A 12,742-nucleotide genomic window follows, 5' to 3' on the forward strand; every position below is an offset into this window, starting at 1 on the left:
TGGTGATGTCCATGTGTAGAGTCGTCTCTTGTGTAGTTGGAAAAGCATGTTTGTGATGACCAGCTTGTTCTCTTGACAGAACTCTATTAGCCTTTGCCCTGCTTCGTTTTGATCTCCAAGGCCAAACTTGCGAGTTGTTCCTTTTATCTCTTGATTCCCTACTTTAGCATTCCAGTAATGAGAAGAACATCCTTTTTTGGTGTCACTTCTATAAGGTGTTGTAAGTCTTCATAGAATGGGTCAATTTCAGTTTCTTCAGCACCAGTAGTTGGTGCATAAACTTAGATTACTGTGACGTTAAGAGGTCTGCCTTGGGTTCATATTGAGATCATTCTATCATTTTTGAGATTGCATCCCAGTACAGCTTTCGCCACTCTTTTGTTGACTATGAGGGCCATTTCTTTTACGGACCATTTCTTTTACGGGATTCTTGCCCACAGTAGTAGATATGATGGTCATCCGAACTGAATTCACCCATTCCCATCCATTTTAGTTCACTGATGCCCAGGATGTCAATATTTATTCTTGCCATCTCATTTTTGACCACATCCAACTTACCAAGGTTCATGGTTCTTACATTCCAGGTTCCTATGCAATATTTTTCTTTACAGCATTGGACTTTCCTTTTGCTTCCAGGTATATCCGCAACTGAGCGACCTTTTGGCTTTGGCCCAGCCGCTTCATCAGCTCTGAATCTACTTGTACTTGTCCTCCGCTCTTCCTCAGTAGCATGTTGGACGCCTTCTGACTCATCTTCCAGTGTCATAACTTTTATATGCCTGTTGTCTTTGTCCATGGAGTTTTCTTGGCAGGGATACTGGAGTGGCTTGCCGGTTCCTGCTCCAGGTGGATCATGTTTGGTCAAAACTCTCCACTATGACCTGTCCATCTTGGGTGCCCTGCACGACATAGCTCACAGCTTCTCTGAGTTATTCAAGCCCCTTTGCCACGGCAAGGCAGTGATCCATGAAGGGGTTTTGAAAGCTACCTAGCATGATAATTATAAAACTAAAGAGAGGTGATGTGTCCAATTCCAATTTAATTACTGTAAATGGTTCCTAAAAAAGAATGACTGATATGGATAGTGAAAATAATTGAGGGATAAAAAGGTAAAAAGAAAGCTATGTAAAGGTAAAGGACGCCTGGATGGTTAAGTCCAGTCAAAGGCAACTATTGGGTTGCTGTGCTCATCTCGCTTTCAGGCCAAGGGAGCTAGCATTTGTCCACAGACAGATTTCCAGGTCATGTGGCCAGCATGACTAAACCACTTCTGGCGCAATGGAACACTGTGATAGATGTCAGAGTGCACGGAAACACGGTTTACCTTCCCGCCGCAGCAGAAGCTATTTATCTACTCACACTGGTTGGCTTTCAAACTGCCAGGTTGGCAGGAGCTGGGACAGAGCAACAGGAGCTCAGCCCTTCGCGGGGATTTGAACCGCCAATCTTCTGATCAGCAAGCCCAAGAGGCTCAGTGGTTTAGACCACTGTGCCACCCATGTCTCTAATTGAGGGATAACCACTATATCTGCAGTGCAGTATGCAAACTGTCAACTTACACTCTGAATATACACACATTGCTGGCTTTTGCTACTTGCTCTTATGGTGCTGCACCCGTCTAAACCCTACAAGTAGCCAAATATTTATTTTAATGAAGAGCAGCACCATGAAATATCCCCTGCTGTTAGGCAAAGCATAAGCAACTCCAAGGGATTTCAAAATAGCATCAAACATTTATAACTCATATATTGTCTGGGGACCCAAGCAACTGGTTTATATCACCACCCAAAACTGCCATCAGCATGGTGTGCAGTTACTGTATTTGGTAGACTAAAATGAAACAAAACAGCAGAGAGATGAATTGGCTGGGCAGACAAGTGAAAACATGGATAATTTCACTAGGCCAATATGGCACTTGGCAACAGACACGTACTTGAACATCTGTCCCTAGAAGTACATGAGACGCAGGCCCACTGATACAGAGTTATTTTAACCCTTGGTTCTCATGTCTAGCTGATCTTTGCACTTGGCATTATGGTGCAGGAAAGAGGTGTATAGCCCAGTACACTTCTTTCTTTTCTTTTTTTTACCTATAAGGAAATTTGGAGTGTGTCAGTTTCTCTCTTGTTAAAGGGACTGCCCTGCATAACCATGATTCTTAATGTGCACTTCGGGAAGGGATGTGGGGGGGTGTGTGCACCTTCTGTTTAAGCAGCTTCTTAAGAGTTGCACAAATGGGGAGAATAACTGGGGAAAGTTCTGCAAGCAGAAATCATTGTGCTGACAGAATTAGTTGATGAATACTGATAAGAACCTCACCGCCGCCACCTCGGGAATCCTCATGTCGAGTTAGGTGATGATATCTTGAGAGTAGGGCTGGACAATACCTCGGATACCTCGGGTTACAGACACTTCAGGTTATATACGCTTCAGGTTACAGACTCCGCTAGCCCAGAAATAGTACCTCGTGTTAAGAACTTTGCTTCAGGACAGTTTCAGGTTAAGAACAGACCTCCAGAACGAATTAAGTTCTTAACCCAAGGTACCACTGTATCTCAATATATATCCAGTTTAAAGTCCATATCGTGATATCAGTTTCACAATTTTTGACCTGGCAAAATATCACAAATCAAGATGTTTGTGCACGCGCTATGCAAAATTGCAATTTGGGGAAGAACATGAAGCTAGCCAATGCTTCTCTCGATTCCTGCAGCCCAGGGCTACAATTCATCCTCAGGATTGCAGGTGCCCCCATGCAGACATGTGACGTTGCACGCTGCGTTGTGGCGGCTGGCGGCAGCTCCTCTTCCTCCTATCTACAGCGAACAAAGCACCCTTTTTTGCTGGAGGGGCTCAGACACAAAAACAGAGACTTAGCCTCTGGGTTCGAGCCCCACCCCCTGGAAAAGGATGCCTTGCTGCAGAGGTTGGAGCCTTACTGCTTCTCTCTTGGAGGCAACGTCACTGCCACCTGCTGGCTTTTTTCATTTGCTTTGTGGGTGCCCAGCCCCCACAATTATATTATTGTGGGTGCCCAAGCACCCATGCCCCCCTGGAGTTGGCATGTACAATGCAGCTCCTGTTAACTCTGCTGGCTCAGCTCTCCCCTGTCTCCTGCAGGGGGCAGCAAATCACAAGAACAGGTGCCGGCAAAAATCACAATGCAGGAAAAACCGTGAAGCCAGCCCATATACAAAGCGCCGTCCTTATTTCAGACATTGTGATGTACTGGTATATCACAGTGTTTAGCTGGTGATATATCATGATGCTGTAAACCAGATATCGCCCAGCCCTACTTGAAAGGCAGCCAAACCTTTGTCAATAATGGGTGAAGTAATGTGAAAGTGACGCTTCAGTCCACCATCTTGAAAATGTTGAACAAGATCACCGCTTCCATCTTGGGAACCTTCATGCCAAGTTTGGTGACAATATCTCAAGGTGTCCGAACCTATAGGGACCCAAAGGGACAACCCACTTTCAAAAATATATAGCAAATAAACTGCCTTGTGAATTTGTTGAAATGAGAATGCAGGGTATGTTATATAAATAAATATCTGCCCAAATTTCTCTTAATAGTCAGATCCACTGGCAAACAGAGGAATAGATAGATCAGTCACTGAACAATGAGTTAATCAAACTACCAAGAGCAAGTATCTGGGCCAAAGGAGGCAGGCATGGAGGCTGCTGTGTTAACACTTCATGGGCAGAGTCAGGAGGCAAGAAACAGCCAAGAAAAAAAAATTCCACAAACTTGCAGGGACACAGAAAACAGGGTTTTTTAAGCAACAGAGACATCAGTCTATTAAAAAGATGTATTTATTCATTCTTTATATAAATAGATCTTTATAAAAAAAAAAAAAACCAGAGCACACAAATATTTCAAAGTGTACAACGCTTGGGCAAAAAGGTCCCTTGAACTTGTCTAACAGTTTGCAACAAAAGGGCAATTTAAGCATCAATTCAAAGATGCTACAGGAAGTCCTTGACACGATTTTGGCCAGCATAACGTCAGAGGGCTCAGTCCTTTGGGTTGTGCATTTGTTGCAAAAGGAGTTGTGTGGGCCTTTGCATTCATAAACCGTTTGCAAGTCTTCTACCATGACATGCTTGTGACAAACACGACAGGCAAGCTAAGACTCCAAAAGCATCAAGCCCTGAGCCAAGAATGAAAGCAAGCATCACCAACCGAGTCATTCCACTAAGTTCTCTCCTAGCCACAGTGGAAGGGACATAAGTAGTTTTTGGTTTAGCTTGGAGAAGCTCACTAGAACAAAGTTTGACTAGGCAAAAAGACAAGCCTTGCAAGATTTGTTGTGAACATTCCTGCTGTTCAAGTGTCAAAAAAAAAATAAAATCAAAACACCTGATAGAAAGTAGTAGTCCTTCAGAACTGAAGCTGCTTCACAAATGCCAGTGTAAGATTTTTTATCTTCACAGTTTTTGGTTGAAAAAATCGTCAAGTGAGGAAGGCCATTTGATTCCTGTTGCCTGGTTGGTCCAACAAGTTGTTGTTGCTTTATTTTATTTATATATATATATATTAGAAGCATCAGTCCCTGCCCCAAAGACCTCTGGTTTACATTCAAGAGTCATCTGATGTAGACGGTCCCCTAGTTTCCTCAGTTCTCATTACAAGAAGGCTGTATGAATACCAACAAATGGGTTTGCTCATCCTTGATTGGGTCTTCGGGGGGAGGTTTCTGGAGACAAAAGAGAAATAGCAGTCTCTTAAAACAATTTAATGCAGTGTTTCCCAACCGGGGGCTATAGGGCCCCTTGGAGGCCCCAGGATATTCCAATGGGACCACAGGTGAAAATCACGCAAATGGGGGGGTCATGTCACAGCACGAGGCTAGGGGGCACAGAGGGAAGTGAGAAGTGAAGGGGGGAAACCATTATAGTTATTTGTTTAAAATCCTGTTTGGCTGGCTATCTGCTTGGCCAATCAGAAGTGGGTAATGGGGCAGTCCACCAGGGCCTGGTGCTCCTTTTTTGCCATGTGTGTTTTCTTGGAGCAGTCCTGGTTTGTTTCCGGTGGGAGAGAGCGATTGCTGAGGCTCCCATTTTGACATGTAGAGCCCATGATCCAGAACCCCCAGGTCAGGTAAGTGTGGTGGTTGTGTGACAATGGGTAGGGCTGGGTGAGCCGGAGCTGCTTATTGCTGCCACCAGTGTTGGGCCTAGTGGCAGCCTGGGCCTCACTCTGCAAGGAGCAGCATGGTGCAATCTGCTCCAGCGTCTAGTGGATTGAGGCCTTTGGATGTTGCCGAGGGGTGCAGGACCCCTCAGCAGCGTCGGCCTGATTCTGCAAGCCACCGGGCGAAATCTACCCCAGCGTCTAGCCACGCAGGGTCATCTGGTGCTGCTGACTTTCATCTAGTAAATAACTGTCTACTCAGAAGAAAGCCATGCTGAGTTCAGTGGGCCTTATTCCCAGGTAAGGGTATGTGGGGCTTTAGTGTTTTATCTAGGCAGCCAGGGCTCCTCCGGATGACAAGATACGCTTGTACCTTGGTTGACAAACGCTTTGCAAGTCAAACATTTTAGCTCCCGAATGCCGCAAACCCGGAAGTGCATGTTACAGTTTGCGAACATTCTGTGGAACCTGAACATCCGATATACCTTCCAATTGGTTGCAGAAGCTTCCTGTAGCCAATCGGAAGCCATGCCTTGGTTTCCAAACATTTTGGAAGTCAAACGGACTTCCATAACGGATTCTGTTCGACTTCTGAGTTACAACTGTCTTTTTGTCCCAGGCCCATGAGAACAACTTGCTTTTTCAAATTCTCCCATATATATAGAACTCCCTGTGCACCTTTTGGACTGTATCTGTAGGTTTCCCCCTCTGTGTCAAATGACTGGGGTCACATTAAGTGTTGTTTACCTTTTTATAATACATGGAAGAAGGATCTCCCCCGGGAGGTTGTGGGCTCTCCTTCTTTGGAGGTTTCTAAGCAGAGGTTGGGTGGCCTCTGTCATGGATGCTTTAGCTGAGTTTCCTACGTTGCAGGGGGTTGGACTAGATGACCCTCGGGGTCCCTTGCAGCTCCATTATTCTATGTTTTTCTGCTTCAACAATATTTCATTATGTTCCTATCGTTTTATGTTATTGTATTTTGTATAAATTATAAAAATTATAAACATGTTCTATTTACAAACAAAACATTTAAATAGCTACCTTTCTACTTGTAGGACGGGGGGGCATGGGCATAGCCAGGATTTTTGTTGGGGGGGGCAGAACCTCATATCTGTATTGTTTTTTTCTTATGGGGGTGCAGCTGCCCCCCGCTACATCCGGGGCAGGGGGCACAGGAAGGAAACAAGGTTGGAAGGGGGCCACAGTCGGAAAAAGGTTGGGAAACACTGATGTAATGAATCAAATGGTTGTCTTTTTTTAGGAGGGAGAAAAAGCAACACGGAAATAAAATTGAAGGAGACTTCAGAAAGTAATCTGTTACCCAATACATTTTAAGTACTATAAATCTTCCTTATGGGCAACTCTGATTAAGTTATTTCAAGGAGAAACTAGAACCATCTGCCACACCATTAAAAGTGTGTGTGTGTGTGTGTGTGTGTGTGTGTGTGTGTGTGTGTCATTCTGAGCTTGTGCTTCTCACTCACACATTAGGTTGGCCTTAGATAGACTAGGATTGAGTGGCCAGTACTCACTTGAAGATCTTCAATGTGCTCTTCAAACATTTGTTTCAGAAACTTTCCAGGCTCAGGAATTGTAGGAAGAATCAACATTTTAATCCTTCAGAACATTAAAAAAGAAAAGAATTAAGGGGTTCTAGATACCAAATTTTGTTTAACTCATTCAACGGTATTTCAGAATTGTTCTCATGATTTATTTAATATTCTACAGCCTTTTAAATGTGTCTGTGGGAAGAAGGGGTTTTGTTTTAATTATTTACTTGTTTTTATCCTGTATTTTGTTCTGGGAACCACCCTGAGATCCTATGATGAAGGGCAGCATATAAATCATAATCATAATAAATTTACACAAAACTGCACCATGCCAGAACGGTCATATTCTCCCTTATTTCATACCCCTATTCCAGGAACCTTTTAAAGTGAAAGCAGAGCTTTTTGGAAGATAGATATACCATCATCTATCTGCTGATGGATGGCCACACTGACTCGGCCCCGAACACACTGACCAGATGCTTGGAAGCTGTGGCTGGATGGTTTCGTGGGAGCCGATTGAAACTAAATCCTTCGAAGACAGAGGTCCTATGGCTAGGTCGGGATGGCATGGGGATGAGGGACCAACTCCCTTCTCTTGCGGGGGCCCAATTAGTGCCATTGCCTTCCGTTAAGAGTTTGGGTGTAATCCTTGACACCTCCCTTTCCATGGAGGCGCAAGTTACAGCAACAGCCAAGGCGACATTTTTCCACCTTCGCCGCATCAAGCAGTTGGTCCATTACCTTTCCTGCTGGCCCAACCTGGCCACAGTGATCCATGCGACGGTCATCTCCAGGCTTGACTACTGTAATTCGCTCTACGCGGGGCTGCCCTTGAAGCTGTCCCAGAAACTCCAGCGGGTACAGAATGCTGCAGCGAGGCTCCTCACGGGGTCTCTGCCATGGGAGCATATTCACCCAGTGCTTTACCAGTTGCACTGGCTCCCGGTGGAGTACAGGGTCAGATTTAAGGTGCTGCTTTTGACCTTTAAAGCCCTTATGCTGCCTAGGACCCTCGTACCTACAGGACCGCCTCTCCCGGTATGCCCCACAGAGAGCCTCAAGGTCCATAAATAGCAACACCCTAGAGGTTCCGGGCCCTAAGGAAGTTAGATTGGCTTCAACCAGAGCCAGGGCCTTTTCAACTCTGGCTCCGGCCTGGTGGAACGCTCTTCCTCATGAGACCAGGGCCCTGCAGGATATGATTTCTTTCCGCAGGGCCTGTAAGACAGAGTTGTTCCGCCTGGCCTTTGGCTTGGAGCAATTTGATTCCCTCCCTCCCTCTCTTTCTTTTTTCTTTTCCTTCTCCTCCTGCGATAAGGCTACATTTTAATATTTTAATGTTCCATTATTTTAATGTTGTATTTTATTTTTGTTTTTTAGTTGTAATCATTCATCTTGTTTTTATTATTGCTTGTAAGCCGCTCTGAGCCCGGCCTTGGCTGGGGAGGGCGGAGTATAAATAAAAAAATATTATTATTATTATTATTATTATTATTATTATTATTATTATTATATACAACACACTCAAACAGAAGTCATTAATAAGTCTCTTACCTCTTCAGGTGTATGAGGAATATGATAGTCAGGACTGCCACACATAATGGAAGGAGAATGTATAGAAGGAGAGAAAATGGAAAGTCTCTCTCATCTGAAAAAACAAAGAATGAGAAGTAGTCAGGCACCTGACTCCCATTTAGGAATTTAAAAAGCTGTAATAGCAACAGAGTAGCTTTTCTTTCTATTCCATTTCATGTATATGATTAATATTACCCTTTAATCTCATTTTCTAATTCCCTTCCAACACTATTTCTGGCCTTCTCCGCTCAGAAAAAGGGAACTTGATGGAGAAAATTATAATCATAATTACCATTATAATCTCTTTCCCCAGCTGTTTGCTAAACGCATGCATGTTCTATCAAAACCTCATTCCCTGCCTGAAAAGTTGAGTGAGCACCAAGGGGTGTAAAGTGCCCAGAATGTTTGTTTTCCTCATTCCCTGCCTGACCTTTTCACCATTAATCTATAAAAAAGAAATGCTCTTCTGCTGGTATTTGTGTTGAAATGCCAACAAGAAAACTTTTGCTGTTCGTTAACTCTATGTTGGCTAGGATTAACATTCAACATTTGACAGTGACCAAGTTCTCAAAAACTGCTAAGTGAATGAATGAATGAATAAGTTTATTACGGTCATAGACCAGAAGGAAAAAACATAAAGACAACAGTAGTTTACGAGGGAATGATGGTGTCAATTAAAAGTTGTAAAATTATACATAAAAACAATACACATATGCACTCACACCCACACACAAAAAAAAAAAAAAAAAAAAGGGGGGGGGGGCTTGTCCAAGGGTCAGATCTTTTACTTTTTTACAACTAATGCCCTCCGCTTGATCGCGGCCGCAGAAAACTTGGCCACTTTCAGTGTTACTTCTGGGTTTTTATCTCCTAGTAGGATTTTCAGCCGCTGAGATTCAGATCGACCTGGAAATTTCTGAACGATAGGAGAGATAAACAGTGACCTGATATCCCCGTAGAGGTCGCAGTGTAACAACACATGTGAAGCCGTTTCCACCTCCTTCAGACCACATGGGCAAACTCGTTCGGCATAGGGTGTGCCCTCGTATCTGCCCTTTAGTAAGGCAGATGGCAGTACATCAAATCTGGTAAGGGTAAACGCCCGCCTATATTTTGCGATTTGTAGATCCAGCAAATATGGGGTTAAATTAAACCCTTTCCCATAATCTTGGATAGCTGGGTATTTATCTATCTTGCTCATATGGTCCTGAAGCTCTACATCTCCTATTCGCTGGCTCACCATCATTTTAGCCTTTTCAAAACCTGCGGCTATAAGTTCTTGTAGGGAAAGCCCCAGGCCCTTCAATTTTTCATAAAGCGACAATCTCCATTTAGACTGAAACGGGTCTAATAAAGTCAATGGAGCCACTCCCACTGGGAAAAATATGAGTTTTAGCCAGAAGTGAATCTTCAGGATCCATATCCTGGCATTAATAGGGAGTTGACCTACCTCCAGCCTAATGGCAGTGTTGGAGACACAGGTAGGTAACCCTAGTAGGGAGCGGTAAAATTTAGTTTGTACAGATTCCAGGGACTTAAGTTTTTGGCAGTTAAATATCTGGGTGCCATACATCAGTTGTGGAAGTATTTTTGCAACAAAGACCTGGGAGGCGGCAGGAACATATTGACCTCCTTTTCTGTAAAAGAATCTTATGATAGCTCTAAAAGATCTTTGCGCATTTGCAATGGAATTCTTAATCTGATGGCACTTGACAGTGACCAAGTTCTCAAAAACTGCTAAGTGAAAAATTTGCTGCTTCTTTTCTATAGAAACAAATTCCTGCCCTGCTTGTTTTAGCATGTTGTTTTAAAGCAATGGATTTTGAGGGTTGTTTTGCTCTCACAATAAGTAGCAGTTGTGCTTTGAAACAATAAATGTAAAAATGCTTTCATTGCTTTGTCCATTTTTGGATTTTCTATTAGAAGATGATCATGAATAAAATTTTGTTGTTTCTGATGCAGCAATGTATTAACTATTTGGAATGAAAAGTTGCATTCTATAAAACTAACCTTGCTGTTTCTTATGCTGTGCAAGTTTATTCAATGGAACCAGATTCGATATATATTTCCAACCAAAGGCAAAACTAATTAAAAATAATTTTAGATCTATTGAAAAATTTCCTCCATGAAACTTTCAATAATATTCATTTCCTTATTTTCCCCCAACCCTGATTTGATTTATATATTAATAGCTCCTGTAAAAGTAACAAACACAGCTGTGTCTCCTTCCACAATTCGCTGCCACACCAGATCTTAATGATATTTCTTTCTTCGAACCTGACTTGATTCTGTATATTGATGGCTCTTGTAAAACAAATGACCGTGATGATTCATGCCTGATTATGTTGTGGTATGTGATTATGAAATTCTTGAAGCTTATTTCCTTTCAGTTATTGAAAGGTGCCCCAATTTGCTAAGCCCAGATGGCTGAATCCTTTACAAATAGCTGTTTGGAAGATAGTAGGTATCAGAGTGCAAGTGCTAGTGATTTGCACACTTTTCAGCATTCATGCCCACCAAAGAAAAAGAAAAAGCCTAGAGAACCTGCTTCCCTATTATTTATTTATGTTCATGAAATACCAATGTCGTTTTTGTATTCCAGTGACTGATTCCAGGCCGCTATTGGATATGTAAGAGAGCGTGTCTAATACCATATTAGTATGGTACTTGTTATGTAGGATCAGTACTTTCTCCTTTGTGAGTAACAAATATTCTGCCAAAACAAGGTACCATGTTGAAATGAATCTGGAACTATCTTCCTTTCAAAAAACAGAGGGAATGTTGGAGAAAATAGTAATTTCCTAAAACTCATCATTTTGCTGGTTCCATTTTCTTTTGAGTTTATGACTTAGCTAAAATGAAAAGAATTGTGCCTGCCTACCTTTTATGGCAAGTCCTAGGCTCTGTGGTTTAACCCACAGTGGCACCCGTGTCCTTTTTTTTCTTTTTTCTTTGCCAATCAGAAGGTCGGCGGTTTGAATCCCCACCATGGGGTGAGCTCCCGTTGCTCGGTCCCTTCTCCTGCCAACCTAGCAGTTCGAAAGCACGTCCAAGTGCAAGTAGATAAATAGGTACCACTCTGGCGGGAAGGTAAACGGCGTTTCCGTGCGCTGCTCTGGTTTGCCAGAAGCGGCTTAGTCATGCTGGCCACATGACCCCAGCTGTACGCCGGCTCCCTCGGCCAGTAAAACGAGATGAGCGCCACAACCCCAGAGTCGGTCACGACTGGACCTAATGGTCAGGGGTCCCTTTACTTTTACCTTTTATGGTACACTGTACGTAGTGAATGTTTGTTCCAGCACATTTGGATATGGTTCTTTACAGCCTCCTCCTTATTTTTGAGGCTGTCCCTATGCACATTTGTATTTCACTTGTATTTTCTTTTGGGTTTCTGGGAGGGATAGCTCCAGCCTAGAAACCCTTTTAAATTTATCCAGCAGACCTTCCCTGCTCCAGGTTCTCTTTACTCCACATGCAAGGGGTTGCTGGTGCCAGCACGGGACCAACTAAGAGGCAGTGTGTGGTACAGCCGCGGGGGGGGGGGGTATGCAAGTGAGGAGGCGCTGGGAAGGTTGCACACAGTGCCTCATCTGAAAGCGGTCTACTGTTTGAGATACCCTGGGTTAAGACATTAGCAATTTCAGGGAATTTCAGGGGTACAGGCACAACAATTTTAATTAAAGGGCTTCCAAAGACAGCTTTGCCAGATGTCAGCAAATGAAGTTGTACCGGAGGAAAGAAACTTGGGTCTTTGCCAAGTAGTGGGATGCACTGTGAAGCACTGACCTTCTACCAGATTAGAATTTATTTGTAACCTATAAATATAAAATCTGTGCAGAGATTTAGTTCTTTTGATTTGGTTCATACAGTCAGCTCAGCAGTTCATTACCAAGAGTCTTACAAAGTTTCTTCTCACCTACTTCTACTGCCTCGCTCCACTCGCTCCAGGGATCATGTGCGCGCTTACAGTTGGTCTTAGAAGTCCTGGCTCTCACCCGGAAAGTGTAGTATTGTTTACTCTTGAGAGTGAGTGTTACATTGTTACGTGACCTGTAAATCTTCAAAGAACAACAAAAAATTGTTTGTATAATCTATTGGTTATATTGTTTATTTTATTTTAATGAAAAATAAACTCACAACATACCGTAATACAAAAATGAAAACCAACAGTCTAACACATCTAACCCACTAAATGAGTTGATGTACTGTAGATTTAAAACAGACAAGAGCTTTGAAGAATTGCTTTTGATTGAAACGGATTTCACATATGATACTTCTGACAGGACTGCTTTAAAATATAAAACAGGAATTCTCTGTTTGCCTATGTGGCAAACGTGTCAGATTCCTGCCCAGGAAGTTGAACAAAATCATATCCACAGAGAGGCAGCTTGAAAACGAGTCTTTGCGAGCTTAATAATAATAATAATAATAATAATTTTTTATTTATACCCCGCCCTCCCCAGCCAAGGCCGGGCTCAGA

The 12,742-nt window shown here is 43.0% G+C and overlaps 2 protein-coding genes across 2 annotated transcripts in view; one reads left to right on the forward strand and one right to left on the reverse strand.

Annotated features, from left to right (window-relative positions):
• Positions 1–12,742, forward strand: part of KLHL13 (kelch like family member 13) — a 1,461,558-nt gene that overhangs the window by 1,076,481 nt on the left and 372,335 nt on the right. The gene's annotated exons all lie outside the window — the stretch shown is intronic.
• The window catches only part of IL13RA1 (interleukin 13 receptor subunit alpha 1), a 34,972-nt gene continuing 26,028 nt past the window's right edge, over positions 3,799–12,742 (reverse strand). The window contains exons 7-10 of the mRNA XM_083595465.1: positions 12,179–12,320; positions 8,242–8,335; positions 6,670–6,754; positions 3,799–4,700 (exon numbers count right to left, since the gene is read on the reverse strand). Of these exons, the coding sequence (XP_083451591.1) occupies positions 4,620–4,700; positions 6,670–6,754; positions 8,242–8,335; positions 12,179–12,320 (402 nt within the window). The 3' untranslated portion in view covers positions 3,799–4,619. The remainder of the gene's footprint in view (positions 4,701–6,669; positions 6,755–8,241; positions 8,336–12,178; positions 12,321–12,742) is intronic.

The sequence above is a fragment of the Podarcis filfolensis genome (assembly GCF_964270895.1).
Source record: "Podarcis filfolensis genome assembly, chromosome: Z".
In the NCBI taxonomy this organism is placed as follows: Eukaryota; Metazoa; Chordata; class Lepidosauria; order Squamata; family Lacertidae; genus Podarcis; species Podarcis filfolensis.